Source organism: Plasmodium brasilianum, chromosome 6 (genome assembly GCF_023973825.1).
Source record: "Plasmodium brasilianum strain Bolivian I chromosome 6, whole genome shotgun sequence".
Classification (NCBI taxonomy): Eukaryota; Apicomplexa; class Aconoidasida; order Haemosporida; family Plasmodiidae; genus Plasmodium; species Plasmodium brasilianum.
Genome location: NC_090119.1, coordinates 442941 through 462328, shown reverse-complemented (window position 1 = coordinate 462328; position 19388 = coordinate 442941). Strand labels below are relative to the sequence as shown.

At 29.6% G+C, this 19388-nt stretch overlaps 5 protein-coding genes across 5 annotated transcripts; all 5 read left to right on the top strand.

Moving 5' to 3' along the window:
* Positions 1-528: 528 nt before the first annotated feature.
* Positions 529-3567, top strand: MKS88_001692 (merozoite surface protein 3; the record flags this gene model as incomplete). The annotated part of the gene is made up of 1 exon (XM_067214642.1): positions 529-3567. One exon carries the CDS (start codon positions 529-531, stop codon positions 3565-3567), a length of 3039 nt encoding a protein of 1012 aa, XP_067074579.1.
* Positions 3568-5014: 1447 nt separating this feature from the next.
* On the top strand, positions 5015-6592 carry MKS88_001691 (merozoite surface protein 3; the record flags this gene model as incomplete). Its single annotated transcript, XM_067214641.1, has 1 exon — positions 5015-6592. One exon carries the CDS (start codon positions 5015-5017, stop codon positions 6590-6592), a length of 1578 nt encoding a protein of 525 aa, XP_067074578.1.
* A 1578-nt stretch (positions 6593-8170) lies between these two features.
* Positions 8171-10810, top strand: MKS88_001690 (merozoite surface protein 3; the record flags this gene model as incomplete). The annotated part of the gene is made up of 1 exon (XM_067214640.1): positions 8171-10810. One exon carries the CDS (start codon positions 8171-8173, stop codon positions 10808-10810), a length of 2640 nt encoding a protein of 879 aa, XP_067074577.1.
* A 1483-nt stretch (positions 10811-12293) lies between these two features.
* MKS88_001689 (merozoite surface protein 3) lies at positions 12294-13867 on the top strand (the record flags this gene model as incomplete). The annotated part of the gene is made up of 5 exons (XM_067214639.1): positions 12294-12310; positions 12476-12894; positions 13082-13125; positions 13169-13504; positions 13571-13867. The coding sequence occupies 5 exons, from the start codon at positions 12294-12296 to the stop codon at positions 13865-13867; spliced, it is 1113 nt and encodes a 370-aa protein (XP_067074576.1).
* A 1870-nt stretch (positions 13868-15737) lies between these two features.
* MKS88_001688 (merozoite surface protein 3) lies at positions 15738-17681 on the top strand (the record flags this gene model as incomplete). Its single annotated transcript, XM_067214638.1, has 1 exon — positions 15738-17681. One exon carries the CDS (start codon positions 15738-15740, stop codon positions 17679-17681), a length of 1944 nt encoding a protein of 647 aa, XP_067074575.1.
* Between the last annotated feature and the right edge of the window lie 1707 nt (positions 17682-19388).

The window sequence follows — 19388 nt, the reverse complement described above, 5'->3', positions numbered from 1 at the left end:
AAATAGTATGTAAAAAAAAAAAAAAAAAAAAAAAAAAATATAATATCGTCGCTGAAAGGCCTTTTTTAGTATGTCAATAAAATGTGTATTTTATTATTATAATTTTATATTATTATGTTTTATTTTATTTTTATTTTATATTTATTTTATTTTATTTTTTTTTTATTTTTGATAGATTTTTTCTAGAAATTTGTTTACTTTTTTAAGATATTTTTTCTGCTCATATAGTTTTGTAAAATATGCCTCTGTTAGCATTTTTATGAAATACTAGCGATGAATCATAGTTTTTTTGAAAAGTCTTAAAAATGTAATTTTTTTAGCTAGTCAATAAAAATAAAATTATAAATAATTATAATTTTAATTATAATTACTAACGTATTGTAATTTTTCCATTTTTGCTGAAAAAAAAGTAAAGTCGTTAAAAGCACTATTGGCACATTATAAACAATTATCTCTTCAATAGTTTCCGACTTTTTCGTGCAATTTACAATTTAATTTTTTTTAACGTTTTTAAAATTAAAATAGACAATGTGTAAAGCGTTGCACGTCTTCTTTTACTTATTTTTCATAAATTTGTACATATTTGAAATCAATGGGAAACTTAGAAAAGAAAATAAAAAGGTAAAGATGGAGAATATAGAAAAAGTAGATAATATAGACGAGGTAAAACACAATTTAAGAAATAATTTTTCAGCAAAAAATGTTTTTTTAAAAGATGAAATAAGTGGTACTGATTCGGAATCAACACAAAAATTATCTGAAGGACCAACTCCTCCAGACACTGTTTTAGAAAAAGGGAATAATTCTAATCAAGGAAAAGATAATAAAGAAGAAAGTTTAGCAAATCCAGGTCCTAAAGGGGATGAAGAGGAAAAAGGACGAAGTGACCCTAATGTTACTGGTGAATCCGTAAATGCAGTTTCGAGTTATTATACAGTTGAATCGGGAAATATAACTCCATTTGGACCTCAACAAACAAGTAGTACTTTAGTAGGGAAGGAACAAGAAGGCTCACCACAACCAGGAGGAAAGTCATTAGATGAGGGTACTCAAGTTTCAGATTCACAGCTTGGTCATTCAGTTGAAGCGGATTCAGGTTCACAAGAAGCAAGTACACAAGAAACAGGTTCGCTAGAAGCAAAAGCACAAGAAACAAATTCACCAGAAGCAAATAAACTAGAAGCAGATTCACCAGAAACAAGTTCATCAAATGCAAGTTCATCGGAAACAAGTGCAACTGAGGAAAGTTCATCAGATGCAAGTTCATCAAATGCAAGTTTATCAGATGCAAGTTCATCAGAAACAAGTACATCAGAAGCAGGTTTACCAGAAGCAAGTTCATCAAATGCAAGTTTATCAGATGCAAGTTCACCAGAAACAAGTTCATCAAATGCAAGTTCATCGGAAACAAGTGCAACTGAGGAAAGTTCATCAGATGCAAGTTCATCAAATGCAAGTTTATCAGATGCAAGTTCATCAGAAACAAGTACATCAGAAGCAGGTTTACCAGAAGCAAGTTCATCAAATGCAAGTTTATCAGATGCAAGTTCACCAGAAACAAGTTCATCAAATGCAAGTTCATCGGAAACAAGTGCAACTGAGGAAAGTTCATCAGATGCAAGTTCATCAGAAACAAGTCCATCAAATGCAAGTTCATCGGAAACAAGTGCAACTGAGGAAAGTTCATCAGATGCAAGTTCATCAGAAACAAGTCCATCAAATGCAAGTTCATCAGAAACAAGTTCATCAAATGCAAGTTTATCAGATGCAAGTTCATCAGAAACAAGTACATCAGATGCAAGTTCATCAGATGCAAGTTCATCAGAAACAAGTACATCAGAAGCAGGTTTACCAGAAGCAAGTTCATCAAAAGCAGAACCGTCCGAAGCAAGTACACAAGAAGTAGGTCAATTAGAAGCAAGTTCACCAGAAACAAGTACATCACAAACAAGTCCATCAAATGCAAGTTCATCGGAAACAAGTGCAACTGAGGAAAGTTCATCAAATGCAAGTACATCAGAAACAAGTGCAACTGAGGAAAGTACACCAAAAGCAAGTTCATCAGAAACAAGCTCATCAGATGCAAGTACATCAGATGCAGGACCATCCGAAACAAGTACACAAGAAGTAGGTCAATTAGAAGCAGGTTTAACAGAAACAAGTACATCAGATGCAGGACCATCCGAAACAAGTACACAAGAAGTAGATCAATTAGAAGCAGGTTTAACAGAAACAAGTACATCAGATGCAGGACCATCCGAAACAAGTACACAAGAAGTAGATCAATTAGAAGCAGGTTTAACAGAAACAAGTACATCAGATGCAGGACCATCCGAAACAAGTACACAAGAAGTAGATCAATTAGAAGCAGGTTTAACAGAAACAAGTACATCAGAAGAAAGTGCACAAAAAGCAGATTCACAAGAAGTAGATTCAAAAGCAGGAATATCATTACCCACAAAAGATGAAAAAGGTACAGATGGAGAACCACAAAAAGATAATGAAAAAATTATGTCATTAGAACTAGGACCATCAGAAGGAGAGAAACTAGCATTTCAAACAGATTTAGAAAAAGAACAATTAGCACTTCATAAAACTCAACAACAAGAAAGATCTATATTATCAACACCAGGAAAAAAAGATATAAATACGGTGGATTCATCAGGTCCGAAAATACAAACAGATCACCAAGGACAACAAAATGTAACAGAATCAAGTGAACCACAACCAGACGAAAAACAACCATCAGAAGGAGGTCCATTATCAGATCATGTATCTACAAATGAGAACACTGGATCTGATATACCATCAGAAGGATATGATCCAAATAATCGGTCTGAGCAAAAAGTGTATTTGCCAATAACAGATCAAACAGAACATCCTACCTCACCAACATATGGAAGATCATCAGATACATCTGAAGAAGAGATCCCACTTGCAGATGAATCACTTGAGAGAACTGAAGAAACAGAAGAGGATGACGAAGGTGTAAGGAAACTAGAAGACGCAGATAAAGAAGATGAAGTAGATGACCAACATGCAAAAAAAATACAATATCAAAAAGGAGATAATTGGAATACACATGAATCAATAAATTTACCCAGGGGAAAAATCTATAACACCCCAAATGAAGATGAAAGTGTTGTAGAGAAAAATGAACGGAAACAAAGGGAACAAGGAAAGAATGTAATTGAAGAGGAATACGTGCAAAAATTAGTAGAAGATTTACTACAAACGGGAGAAGAAGAAGAGGAGGAACAAGACGAACAAAATTCACATGGAAAAGAAGACAAAGTTGAAGGTAAAATTGAAGAAATGCTAATAGAAAAAGACGAAATTATTCCTCCTTTTAACGATACTACTTTTTACAAATATTTCTCCCCAGAATATGAAGATGACAGTGAAAATGAAAAATTTGCTGACGAGCTAATAAAAACATTAGATACTTCAATTGATGGTGATACGTCAATTGTTAATATTCTCGAAGACTTAGAAAAAGCTATGTATCAATTTTTTCTACACATAGATACATTCAAAAACGAACATTTTGATGAATTCATTTATTGATGTTAACATTGTTTGTATTAGCTTTAGCAAAATGTAAATGTTCACAGCATCATTATTTCGTTTTCAATCTGCAATGAAAAATCGCTAGAAGTGATAGCAGAAAAAGTACAGGAAAATAAAACATAGCAAAACGAAACATACAAAAAATATACTGCAATAGTTGAAGAACAGGCTATGAATTAACTAACATAATATGTGTCTTCTTATTAAACTTGCATGAAGCATTTCAATATAAACATTTTTCTAATTAGTTCCCAATGCTAACGTTACGAAATAATATCTACAGAATGTAGATATAGAATCAGTAGTAACTACAAATGAAACATGTGTAAAACTTTTTGTTGTGCTTATACGTAGTAATGTATTATTAGGATTTAACATATACCTATTCGTACTTATATATGGCGAAAAAAAAATAATAAGGCACAAATTGTTTGTTCTTTTGAATTTTACATTATTCCACATATATGAAATATTATATCGGTTATTTAATGAGCAATTGGGACCTAAGTTTTTCATTTATTTTGTTTTGTTTTTTAAATTAAATAATAAAAACAAATATGTGTTATTGTGTTACATATTAATTTTTACAAATTAACGAATTTTATTTACATCTTTAACTATTTATTACTATTACTATTACTATTATCTGTATTTTACTGCTCTAATAATTTATTTAAAATATCACGGTTAAAAAAAAATTATTTCTACAATGTGCATAAATCTGCTAAATGAATTTTGCATAGACTTATCATGATAACATATGGGGAGGCGGTAACTTTTTGATTTCTATTCTTTTAATTTTTAAAAGAAATATTATCATAATGTTCAAAAAAAAAAAAAAAAAAAAAAAAAAAAAATGAAAAGGAGAAGGATAACAAAAAAGAGCACAGTATTGATAATAATATGATAATATTCTCCCCAAGAAAAAAAAAATAATTTTTTGGCGCACACATAATTTACCCAGATTTTTTTCCTAACAGAAAAATAATATGAGCAATTTATCGCAATATTCGTACTCATTTTGTTAAATAAAAAATAATAAAGTAAAAAAAAATAAAACAAAAAATAATAAAATAAAATGGAATAAAATAACGAGATGTTACGTAACGAGAGAGCAGTAAATTTTATTAACCATTACCCTGACTGCGTTAAAAATAAATATTTGTTCTTTCGTAGATTTTTTCTGTTTAGTGAACATACAAATATGCTACTAAAACTACTTTATAAAAATTGATCAGCGTATGTACATATAAGTATTCCCCTATGTATATATTTTTATACCTTTTTCGAAATAGTTGCATGCACGAAAAATATTAGTTCAGTTTCTAATTTTTTTTTTTTTTTTTTCAAAAAATTTAAAACCATATTTGATACTATTTTAAAGAATTATTTATGGATGTACTTCAATTTTTTTTTTGTAATTTTTTAAAAATAAAAATAGAAAATGTCTAAAATATTTCGCATTACTTTTTTTTTATTTTTTATAAATTTGTGCATATATGAGAGCAATGGAAAAATGCCCAGAGAAGTTGATAACACAAAAAATATAGGTAACATGAAACGTAGTTTACCTCATAATTTTTATGTAAAAAACATTTCTTTACAAGATGAAGAAGAAAAGAGAACTTTACAGGTAGATCCACCATCACAAGAAGAAGCAAGATCGGTACAAACTCCACAAAGTGAACTTAATCCCGATCAAAAGGAAGCGCGAACAGAGAATGGTCAAGCAGGTCTAGAAGCTCTACCAAGTGAAGGTCAAAATTTACAAGGTAGAACTCTTAGCACTAATGCAGCTGTAAATGGGATTATAAATGAACCTAATGTAGATACTCAAGAAGAACATCATGGTTCAACACAGAACTTAAAAGATAAGGAACAGCAACCCGATGCAGAAAATTCGCGCAGTATCGGAAATATTGTAGGAGCACAGGACACACAGGAACTATCACAAGAGAAAGAAAGTAACACTACAATATCTAGAGGAGAACATTCAGAAAAGGAAATAACAAAAGAAACTGCAACAGGAAAAACAAGTAACGGGCATACAGAAACAGCAGAAATTTCAGCAGGAAAAGCTCTAAAACCTTCTGTCCAACCGAATGCATTACCAGCAGATAAAGCAGAAAGATCGTTAGAAACTGCAACAGGACTCAACAAAGATCAACCTGCATCACCATCTGGAGAAGAACCATTAATAAAACCAGAGGTAGGCACAACATTAAATTCTAAATCGCCAGAAGAAGATAGGGGGGAGAAAGAAAAAGGACCAGAACCGCATCGAGCATCAGAATCTGAACAACTTCCTGCAGAGAAATCAACAGATCAAAAATTGTCCGTATCAGAAGGAGACTTACCATCGACGTTAGATGTAAAGGCACCTTCAGGACCACAAAACGAAGATCTATCAACGCAAGAACCTCAATCAGCAGACAATGAACAAGGTAAGGAAGAAGATGAGGAAGAGAGAAAAGGAGTGGAAGAACACCAAGAAGAAAGTCCATCGTCATTATCAGAAAAAGTAGATAATCAGAATATACTTGAACCAGTAAATTTACCCCAGGGGAAAACCCATAACACTGTAGATGAAGATGAAAAGGTCATAGAGGAAAATGAAGAAAAACAAAAGGAAGAAGACGAAGAGGATATAATTAAAGCGGAAGAAGTGCAAAATATAGTAAAAGAAATACTACAAGAGGGGGAAGAAGAAGGGAAGGAGGAGGGGGAAGAGGAAGAAGAAGACGAGGAACAAGCAGGAGAATATAATTCGCACGGAAAACAGGACAAAACTGAAGGTGTAAATAATGAACTACTAAAAGAAAAAGAAGAAAGTACTCCTCCACCTAACGATACTACTCTTTACAAATATTTCTCCATGGAATATGAAGATGACAATGAATCTAAAAAATTTGCCGATGAGTTAATAAATACATTGGTTACATCAGTCGGAGGTGATACTTCAACAGTTAATACCCTCAAAGATCTAGAAAAAGACATGCGCCAATTTTTTCTAAACATATAAATATTTAAAAAAGAACGTTTGTGTGTACTCATTTATTGATATTGAATGCTTCTTATAATAAGCTTTAGCAAAATGAAAACGTTTGGAGAACCATTATTTTTCTTCCAAGATACAATGAAAGATCGCTAGATGAGATAACAGTAAAAATATAGGAAAACAAAACGTAGTAATACGAAACATACAAATAAAATATGGAAACAACTGAAGAAAAGGCTATTAATTAACTAAAATAGCATATGTCTTTTTATTAAATTTTCATAAAGCATTACAATATAAGCATTATTATAAACATTTCTTAATACTAACGTTACAAAATTATATTTACCGAATGCAGACATAGAATGGATAGTAACTACAGAAGAAAAATGTGTAAACCTATTTGCTACTCTGATACGTAATAATGTATGGAGAGGACTTCAAATATACATCTTCATAGATATGTGAGGCGAAAAGAAAAAGTAACTCGAAAATAATTTGTTTTTACTAATATTACGCTATTCCGCATATACGAAATGCTAGATAGGTTATTTAATGGGCAGCTAGGATCTATGTTTTACCTTTCTTTTCTTTTCTTTTTTTTAAATAAAATAATAAAAACAAGTATGCATCATTGTATTACATTTTAATATTTACAAATTAACAAATTTCAATTATATATTTAACTACTTATTATTATTACTACTACTATTATTATCTGTATTTTACTCCTCTAATAATGTATTTAAAATAATACCGTTGACAAAATCATTTCAACAATTTTCCTAAATCTGCGAAATTAATTTCTCACAGACTTCTGCCGATAACGTGTTGCCTATAGATTACTTCCTTCTCTGCATCCATTATTTTTATTTTTTAAATAAATATAATCATAACGTTAGAAAAAAAAAAAAAAAAAAAATGAAAATGAAAATGAAAATGAGAACAATAATGAAAATAATAATGATAAAATTATATTTTCCCAAAGAAAAAAAATATTATTTTTTCGCGCACACATAATTAACGCTGATTCTTCTCCAAATAGAAAAATAATATGAACATCTTACAGCAAAATGCTCACTCCCTTTGTTTAATAAAAATTAATATTCAAAAAAAAATATAATAAAATTAAATTAAAAATAATAAATAATAATAAAATAAAGTAACGTAACGTGAGTGTAGTAAATTTTAATGACCAATGGGCAAACTGCGTGAAAAACATATATTTTTTCTTAGATTTTTTCTGTTTAGTAAACATGCAAATGTGCCATTACACCACTCAATAAAAATTAAATGATCATCATGTGAGTATGTATATATATATATATATATATATATATATATATATATTTATACTCTCATGTATTCAAACATGTATGCATGTGAGTACACATGTACGTATTCACAGGTGTATATTTTTTTATACCTTTTTCAAAATAGTTATATGCACGAAATATATTAGTTCGATTTCTAATTTTTTTTTTTTTTTTTTTCCAAAAAATTTAATACCAAATTTGGTACTATTTTAGGTAGCTATCTCTTCGCATGCTTTATTTTTTTTTTTTTTTTTTTTTTGTAATTCTGTAAAAATAAAAACTAAAAATGCGTACAATATTACGCATTGCTTTTTATTTATTTCTTATACATGTGTGTGTATATGAAAGCAATGGAAAAATTCCCAGAAAAGCTATCACAAATAATGTAGATAACAATGAACAAATTTTACCAGATAAGTTTCATGTAAATAATGTTTCATTTCAAAATACAGAGGGAAGAAAATTACGCGGAGATCAATCATTAAAACCTACTGTACCAACTGGACTAAATGCTGATCAAAATGGAGCGACAATAGATGATGTTCAAACAAATCAAGAAAGTAAAACAAGTGAAATTCAAAATTTACAAGATGGAACTCTTAATACTGATGCAGCTGGACATAAGGATGCACATACACCTAATGGAGATACTCAAGGAGAACAACATTCAGAACACACTTTAAAAAAGGAACCATCACAGCCAGATGCAGAAGATACACAGGGTTCTGAAAAAATTACAGGAGCACAGGACACCAAGAATATACCGCAAGAAACGGAGCGTAACGCTACTTCATCTGAAGGATTACAATCAGAAAAGGAAGGAGCAAAAGCAGCCGGATCAAAAAAACTAAAAAAGGGGGATTCAGAAACAACAGTAAATCAAGTAGGAAAAGATACGAGTTCTATTGATCCGTCGAATGCGAAACCAGAGGACCAATCATCAAAATTAATAGACGAACCATCAGGACTCAACAACCTTCAAATAAAATCATCTCCAAGTGAAAGTTCATTATCGAAACCAAAAGAGGTAGATGCAGCACAACCAACAGTATATACAAAATCGGATTCCGAACTGCAAGAAGCAGAATCATGTCTGGAATCAGAATCTGAACAACAGCTTGCACCCAAATCAACAAATCAAACAATATCGATATCAGAAGGGAAACCATCATCTATATCAAATTTGAAGACATCTGTAGGACCAGGTTCACAAAAGGAAGATATATCAAGCCATTTACCACGATCAGAAGGTAGTGTACAATGTGAAGGAAATGAAGAAGACGAAGACGAAGAAGAGGAAGAGGAAGATGAAGAAGAAGATGAAGATGAAGAAGATGAAGATGAAGAAGATGAAGAAGATGAAGAAGAAGAAGAAGAAGAAGAAAAAGAAGAAGAAGAAGAAAAAGAAGAAGAAGAGACCAAAAAAGAGAAAGAAAAAGAAAAGGAAAAAGAGAAGGAAAAAGAAAAGGAAAAAGAGGAACAATCAGAGAAAAAAAAGGAGAAAGAAAAAGAGGAAAAAAAAGAGGAAGAAAAAGAGAAAGGAAAAAATAAAGAAGAGACCAAAAAAAAGAAAGAAAAAGAAAAGGAAAAAGAGGAACAATCAGAGAAAATAAAGGAGAAAGAAAAAGAGGAAGAAGAAGAGAAAGAAAAAGCGAAGGAACAGAGAGAGGAAAAAATCGAGAAAGGAGAAGAAGGAGAGAAAGAGAAAGAAAGAAAGAAAGAACAAGTGAAAGAAGAAGTGAAGAAACAGAAAAAAAAACAGAAGGAAAAACAGAAAGAAAAACATAAGGAAAAACAGAAAAAAAAAGACAAAGAAAACGAGAAAGAAGGAAAGAAAGAACAAGTGAAGAAACCCAAAAAAAAACAGAAGGAAAAACATAAGGAAAAACAGAAAAAAAAAGACAAAGAAAACGAGAAAGAAAAAGAGAAAAAAGAAGAGAAAAAAGATGAGAAAAAAGAAGAGAAAAAAGAAGTGAAAGCAAAAGAGAAAGAAGAAGAGAAAAAAGAAGAGAAAAAAAATGTGAAAGCAAAAGAGAAAGAAGAAGAGACAAATAAGGATGATGATAAAACAGAAACAGTATCAGAAACAGTATCAGAACCAGTAAATGGAAAATTATCTAAACCGGAATCATCAGTAACTCTACCATCAGGAACACCAAAACAAAAAATACCGGAATCAAAAGTCGACCAAGCATCTATATCAGATGTAAAAATACCTTCAGAACCAGAGTCACAAACAGAAGAACTACCAACTAAAAATCTACCATCAGAAGATACTGGACAAGAAAAGGAAGAAGAATATAAAGAAAATGGAGGTAGGGAGGAAAAACTACAAGATGAAAGTTCATCACCTTCATCAGCAGCAGAATCAGAATCAGAAAAATGGGATAGTGCCAATATTCTTAAACCGGCAAATTTACCCCCTGAAAAAACATATGACACTGTAAATGAATATGAAAAGGTTGTAGAAGAAAAAGAAAAGAAACAAAAGAGAGAAGAAGAGGTTGAAATCACAGAGGAAGATGTGCAAAAATTAGTAAAAGAAATACTACGAGAGAGGGAACAAGGAAAGGGAGAAGAAGACATAGAAAAGCAAGCAGACATACACAGAAGAAAAGCAGGGGAACAAAATTCGAATGGAAAACAGGACAAAGTTGAAGGTAAAATTGAAGAACAGCTAATAGAAAAAGAAGAAAGCACTCTCTCATTTAACGATAGTACTGTTCACAAATATTTCTCCCCGGAATATGAAGATGACAATGAAAATGAAAATTTTGATGACGAGCTAATAAAAACATTAGATAATTCAATTGGTGGTGATCCGTCAACTGTTAATGCTCTTAGAGACTTAGAAAAAGATATGCTTCAATATTTTCTACACATAGAAATATTCGAAAAAGAACATTTTGATGAATTCATTTATTGATGTTAACACTGTCTATATTAGCTTTAGCAAAACGTAGAAATTCAGGGCATCATTATTTTGCTCCTAATCTGCAATGAAAAATAGATAAAAGAGATAACAGAAAAAATATAGGAAAACCAAATGTATCAAAACAAAGCATATAGTTAAAATAGAAGAATAACTGAAGAACAAGATATGAATCAACTAAAATAGCGTATCTCTTCGTATTAAACTGTCGTTAATCACTACAACATGAACATTTTTCTAATCATTTCCTAATGCTGACGTTACGAAATTATGTCTGCCGAATGTACTTATAGAATATGCAGAAGTATCTACAAATGAAAAATGTCCAAACATATATGTTACACTGATACGTAATAATGTATTAATAAGATTTATATCTATTCGTAGTTATAGGTATCTAAAAAGGAATAATGTAAAAACAGTTTGTTTTTATCAAATTTTACACTATTCCACATATATGAAATACTTGATCAGTTATTTAACGAGAAACTGGGACGTATGTTTTACTTTTCTTTTCTTTTCTTTTCTTTTCTTTTTTTTTTTTTTTTTTAATAAAGTAATAAAAACAAGTATGCGTTAATGTATTACATTGCAATGTTTACAAATTAACAAATTTTATTTATATCTTTAACTATTTATTGTTACTACTAATACTACCACTACTACTACTATTATTATCTGTATTTTACTCCTCTAATAATGTATTTAAAATATTTTGGTTAAAAAATTATGTCTGCAATTTGTCTAAATCTGAAAAAGAATTTCTCACAGAATGAGATAACGTATGAGGTAGAAGTAACTCCCTTATTGCCTTCCATTATTTTTATTTTTTAAATAAATATTATCATAACTTTAAAAAGAAAAAAAAAAAAAAAAAAAGGCAAATAAGAATGAGAATAATAATGATATAATTATATTCTCCCAAAAAAAAAAAAATTATTTTTTCTTGTACACACAATCTACTCACATTCTTCTCAAAATAGAAAAATAAGATGAGCAATTTACCGTAGAATTCTCCCTTTGTGAAGTAAAAATTAATTTTCAAAAAAAAAAATAATAAAATTAAATTAAAAATAATAAATAATAATAAAATAAAGTAACATAACGTGAGTGTAGTAAATGTTAATGACCTAAGGGCAGACTGCTTTAAAAACATATATATTTTTTCTTAGATTTTTTCTGTTTAGTGAATATGTACATAAGCCATTACACCACTTAATAAAAATTAAATGATCAGCATGTATGTATGTATGTATGCATGTATGTATGCATATGAGTAAGCATGTACGTATGAAGGCATGTATATATTTTTATACCATATTCAAAACGGTTAAATATATAAAATATATTCAATTTCTAACTTATTCTTTTCTTTTTTTTCCAAAAAATTTAATACCAAATTTGGTACTATTTTAGGGAGATATCTCTTCGCATGCTTTATTTTTTTATTTTTTTTTTTTATTGTAATTCTGTAAAAATGAAAACAGAAAATGCGTACAATATTTCGCATTGCTTTTTATTTATCTCTTATACATGTGTGTGTATACTAGAGCAATGGCAAACTGCCCAGAGAAGCATATAACATAAAAAATATAGATGACCTAAAACAAATTTTACGAGATAAGTTTCATGTAATTAATGTTTCATTTCAAGATGAAGCAAAAATAGCGAGTTTACAGGTAGAATTACCATCAAAAAAAAAAATGAAGTAGAATCAATAAAACATGCTTCACAAAGTGGACTTACTCCTAATGAAAAGGAAGAGAAAATAAGAGATGATCCATTAGATCAAAAAGCTCATCTATGTGGAGGTCAAAAATTACATGTTGTATATCGTAGTACTGATAATGCTGGAAATACAGATACACATAAATTTGAGGTAGATAATGAAGGAGAACATCGAGGTTCAGAACAGAAAGTTAAGGATAATGCATTACAGTCAGATGCAGGAGATTCAAACATTGCTGGAATTATTACAGTACAGGAAAACCCACTGAATCAACTACAAATTGCAGAAACTGATACTACATCATCAGAAGTATTACAATTAGAAAAGGAAAAAAACAAAAGAAACAGCCGTACCAGGAAAACCAAGTAACGGGGATACTGAAACAATAGTATATAAAGGAGAAAAATATCAGAATCATGCTAACCCACTGAATACGAAATCAGAACAAACAGAAGAATCGTTAGAAACATCGTCAGTACCCAACAAAGATCAACTACAGCCACCACCAAATGAACTAGCATGATCAAAATCAAAAGCAGGAGCGAAAGCAAAACCAGAAATAGACACATCGAATCCTGAGGTTAAACAAACAGCGTTACTAACTGTACATTCGCAGGCAATAGATAGAGAAAAAAAAAAAGGAAGAACAGAAAGAAGAGGAGAAAGAAGTGAAAGAAGAATACAAAGAAAAAGAGAAAGAAAAAGAGGAAGAAGAAAAGGATGATAATGAAGCAGGAGCGACAGCAAGATCAGTTAATGAAAAATTACCTGAACAGGGATCACCTACAACACTACCATCAGGAACAACAAAACAAAAAATATCGGAATCAAAAGGAAAACCAGCATCGATATCAGATGTAAAGATACATGTAGAACCATATTCACAAAGAGAAGATCTACCAACTAAAAATCCATCATCAGAAGACAATGGACAAGAAAAGGGAGAAGAAAAAGAGGAAGTGATTAAAGATGAAGAAATGCAAAAACCAGTAAAAGAAATAATGCAAGAGGGAGAAGAAGAATAGGAAGACGAAGACGAAAAAAATTTGCATGGAAAAGAGGACGACGTTGAATATAAAATTAAAGGACTGCTAAAAGAAAAAAAGCTAAGTACTCCTCCATTTAACGATGCTACTGTTCATAACTATTTCTCCTGGGAATGTGAAGATAACAATAAAGATGAAAATTTTGCTGACGAGTTAATAAAAACATTAGATACTTCAATTGATGGTGATACGCCAATTGTTAATACTCTTGAAGACTTAGAAGAAGATATGCCAATTTTTTCTAAACTTAAAAATGTTGATATACTAACATTTTGATGCATTCATTTATTGCCGTTAATTCCATATATAACAATTTTTTACGTATGAATAATTTATAATTGTACTGTTAATGTTTTATGTTTCAGTGGAAAGTAAACACATCCCTGCGGATAACATAATAAGTAAAAATAAATAAAAATAAGAAAAACTATCAATAAATGAGAAAAAATAAGAAAAAAGAAGAAAAAAGAAGAAAAAAGAAGAAAAAATAAGAAAAAAGAAAAAGGGTTACTCTCCCATTTTATGTAAAATTACAGTAGCGCATGTGAAAATTGACAAGATATCACACAAATGAGAATAAAAAAAAAAAGACGAAAAAACATGAAAACAAATAAACAAATAAACAAATAAACAAACAAACAAACAAACAAACAAACAAACAAAAACAAAACGTACGTATACATACGTTTATGTAATGCGATAACAACGCAGGTATACCACTCTATTCTTTAACTGAAAGAACACCCTTGGTTCTTTCCTACCCCCACGAGTTATTTAAATAATAATTTTTTTACAAACAAAATTCAGTAGATATACCAGTATAAAATTAAAAACTACAAGTATATGAAGCAACCTATATATAAAACTAACAAAGCTGAATAACAAAGATAGATAACAAAGATGGATAACAAAAATGGATAACAAAGATGGAGGGGGAGAAGTAAAAAGCAGAATATGTAAATAAATGTGCATGTCCCGTTGATACTGAACTTGTTCATAATATTAAAAATGCTTCTTTATTTCATTGTAAGGAGATATTAATTATGTAGGAAGTTATCATATTAACAATTCTGCAACAACAACAAACATGTATATAGTTAAAATGCATATAACATTACCGAAGGCTGAAACTTTCTATCTTTTATATAAAGCAAATAAATAAAATTAAAAAAATAAACAAAACAAAATAAAATGAACATAAATACTACTATATTACACTTTCTTTTTTCTAAAATAAAGAATTTTTATTATATTTTAACCCATTTAGTATTTTTTTTTTTTTTTTTTTTTGCTAGTAATTTGATTATACTCTTTAGACTGACAAATTAGTATTAATTTTTTTACTTAAATATTCGAAATTAATTTTGTCAAAAAGTATAGAGATAATATACGTAAGGGAGTATATTACCTACCATACAACTTAAAATATTTTCATTTGTTAAAAGTTGTAATGACGTTAAAAAACGTAAAGCAAAGTAGGAATAATTATAATTATTGCTGTAATAGGAATAATAATAATAATTTTCTCTCCTAGTAGGAGAAAAGAACTGCTCGAATGAACGTGCAGTATTTGCGTTTATCTTTATCCAATTTGAAAAATGGCCATATACACATATATATATGTATGTATATACATAAATATATACCCATACATATACAAGGAAAATCCGGACAATATTTATTACATCTACTTTTAAAATGTTACTTACAATGTAAAAGTAAAATATATATAACAAAAGATAATAAATATCTCCGATGAACTGAATTTCCTTTTTGACATGTTATATAAGTACACTTTTTTTTTAAAGGTTTTTTCTACATGTTCAATTTTGCAACATTTAGACATCCTTCGTATTCACAATTTTTTTTATTTTTTTTTAAATTTAAAATAAAAAAAAATGAATATGTATATATATATATATATATATATATTCCAATTATATTTTTAAAAAAAATTCTGAAGTACAATTAGTAATACCATCATAAAAAAAAGGTAAATTTATCTTTTTTTTTCTCTCTTTTTTAAAAAAATAAAAACAAAACAGCTGAAAAACCACTGTTAACACTTCATAACAACTATCACTTTAATTTTCATCTCGATTTGACATTCTTTAATTTTTGCACTTTTTCAAAACGTAAATATAAAATGTGTAAGATGTTTCGGATCGCTCTTTTTTTATTTTTTCTAAATTTGTGCATATGTGAAAGCGATAAAAAATTATCGAATGAAATCAAAGAGTATGAAAATATACATGATGTAAAACATAATTTACGTTATGACTTTTCATCTAAAAATGATTCCTCACAACATAAAAGGAATCATCTAAGGATAAAAGACGATATTAAAAATAATTATGCTGAAAGTAATACTGAAACGGTAGAAACTGTAGATATTGCTGCTGATTCAAATAGAAAAGGCATCAAAAATTTTGCAGATGATGGTTCAACCACATCAACTCGTGCATCTGCTATGCATAAACATCTGAATGTACTAGGACAAAAAGGTGCCAATCCACAGTCAGAACCACAACTATCAAAAAATAATCTAAAGTTTGAACAACACATTTGGGGAAATGATTCAGACACTGAAGAAACTCGGGTGGATGAACTTAAAGCGAAAGAAGGTGGAGGAGAAGATAATCCAGAGAAAAGGGGTCAAGAAGAAACGGATCAAGCGGAAAGGGGTAAATCCAAAGAACAAGCAGAATCAGATAATGACAGAAGGGATGGAGTAGTTAAAGATGGCACAAAAGACATTGCAAGAGATGTGGAACAAAAAGAACAAAAAGAACAAAATCATGAACCTGGAGATGTACAAATTGAATCCAGACTTTCAGAACCAGGACAAACACTAGATGGGCAACAAGTGCAAGAATCAGTTGCACGTGATGCATCATTAACAACACAAGAAGCAGGGCATACAACTGAATCACTAGAAGGAAAAACAGTTCAACGTTCAGAAGATCTAGATTCAAAACAAACCAGTTTACCGGGAACAGATGCAGAAAAACAAGATGCACAAAGAGAGGGAGAAACACCATCTCCGCCATTAGTTAATAACAACGATCAAGGAACATCATCACCACCAGGACATGCAACAAAAGAGATCGTATCTGGAAGGGAATCAGAAGAAACATCTGTATTACCAGGAAGCCCACCTCGATTAGAAGGAGAATCAGACTCATCAGTAGTACTGACAACAAAACCTGAGGAAGAAGCATCATCGCCTACATCGGCAGAACAACCAAGACCACCAGAAGTAGACTCACATTCAAAACCAGCAGGATTAGAAAACGCAGATACGCAAAAGGAACCAGTGAGTGGATCAGTGGAAAGACCAACAGCAGAAACAAAGGACGAAAAAGCAGTAGAAACAGAGGAAAAACAAGCAGAACAAACAGAAGAAGAACCAGTAGCACAAACAGAGGATACACTCGAAGCAGGACCAGTAGATGGAAAAGAAGGTGATGAAGATATAGGTCGAAAAACATTAGAAGAGGCGAAAAGAGATGGAGACCCACCAGTTCCACCTGTCCATAAACCCGAACAACCAATGGTACAAATACAAAAGGGAAAAAAAGAAGAACAAAATATACTCGAACCAGTAAGTTTGCCCAATGGGGAAACTCATAATACTGTAGATGTAGATGAAGCGATAACAGATGAAATAGAAGAGGAACAAAAGCAAGAGGAGGATGAGGAGGAAGATATTAGTGAGGAAGAAATACAAAAATTGATACAGGATGACGGAATGCAAGAAGGAGAAAGACTAAAAGAAGGAGATGATGAAGAAGAAGAGGAAGACGAAATAGAAAAGAACGAAGAAGAAAACGAAACGAATAATCCAGACAAAGCGGATGAATCAGGTCATATAAATAAAGTAAAGGAAGGGGAAACAAAAAACGAAGCTCCTAATGATAATAATATTCATAAGTCACTTACAGAAGAATATAAAAATGATAATGATGTTAAAAAAGTAGCCGAAGAGGTAGTAAAAAAAGTAATTGATTCAGTTAGCTCAGATACTACAGTTTTGAATACGCTTAAAGGGTTAGAAAATTACATGCACCAATATTTCCAATATGTATAAAAAAAAAAAAAAAAAAAAAAAAAATTATATATTACTTTTTGAGTGTGTTTACTTAGGTTACTACTATTTATATAATATTCTGCTAAATGATAAAACTCAAGGAGAACAGTGTTAGTGTAATACTAAAATACATTGAGAAATATTCACTAAAATAATTAACATGAAAAAGAAAAAAAGACTGCCTCTTTTGTTTTACACAGAATGATAATCGTATCAATATAAATTGATTATATATCTCATATATTCAAAAAAAAAAAAATAAAATAAAATAATTTTATATAAATATAATACAAGAATAGTTAAAGGATACGCCTCTAAGAACTAGCCAAATGAGCATGTTTCGCTTTGTTGAACCACAAAAAAAGAGTCATTAGAACATAACTTATTTTTCAAAGTATGATTTTAATTAATAAAATAGTACTAAATTAAATCTGCACATAAGGGAATATATATCTGCAGGTATATTAATAGACATTTAGAGACAGAAACATAACAGAAGTACATTAACTTATTTATTACTTCTTTAATGGGAAATAATGTAATATTGTAATATCGTAATGATATAATTTAAAGTGATTCTTCCATTTTATATTCCGAAAAGTGATAATAAGAGGGACAATTATTTTAACAATTTTTATACAACATTTTGTACGTATTTTAGTACTCGAGCAGTGGGTTATTATTCAACTATATTCTACATTCTTTTCTTTTTTTTTCTTTTTTCAAAGTAGCAATAGAATAATATACCTACAGGTGTATGTTATTATATAGTATTTTGCTTTTTCTAAATTATCAAATCTTACGATAACTTTTTATTGTTCATTATTTTTCATGATTTTTTGGTGTTTCATTAAATTTCCCTATTTTGAGTATTTTTTTCTCATTTTTAGTTGTATTTCCTTATGTTTCATTATTTCTCATTTTTGATTTCTTTAACGGTAGATTCAAAATAATACACATTACAAATAAATATTATTTTTTAGTGTAAATCTACAAAATAAATTTCACAAAAATGGGAGGAGATAAAACATATGGTGGGGGATAATACCTATTTCACCTTGTTAATCATTTGTGTCTTTAAAATAAAAGTTGAATTGATATTTACAATAAAACTGAATAACATATAAATGTTATCACAAATTTATTCCATACATCATAGGAAAACAAATGTAGTTTATCTGCACACATATGTTTTACTTTGACGCTTTTCTAAATTGAAGTTCCGTTTGAACAAATTGTGGAATAGGTAAATTATCCTCAGTACTTCAATAAAAAATTGTAACATTTAAAAAAAAAAAAAAAAAAATCAATTAAACAATTAAACAATTAAACAATTAAACAATTAAACGATTAAACAATTAAACAATTAAACAATTAAACAATTAAACAATTAAACAATTAAACAATTAAACAATTAAACAATTAAACAATTAAACAATTAAACAATTAAACAATTAAACAAATAAACAATTAATGAGTTAACCAGTTAATCAACTAAAGGAGGATAAATTTAACGGGTGAATGCATTTTTTTAGTATGTTCAGAGTGTTTATATATTTTTATTTTATTATTTATTTTATTTATTTTTTTTATTATTATTTTTTTTATTTTATTATTTTTTTTTTTTCGTCGAATTTTTTTATTTTCCAATTTTCGAAAATTTAGACTTTTCACAAAAGAACAGTTGTCAAATTAGCAGTAGACAAA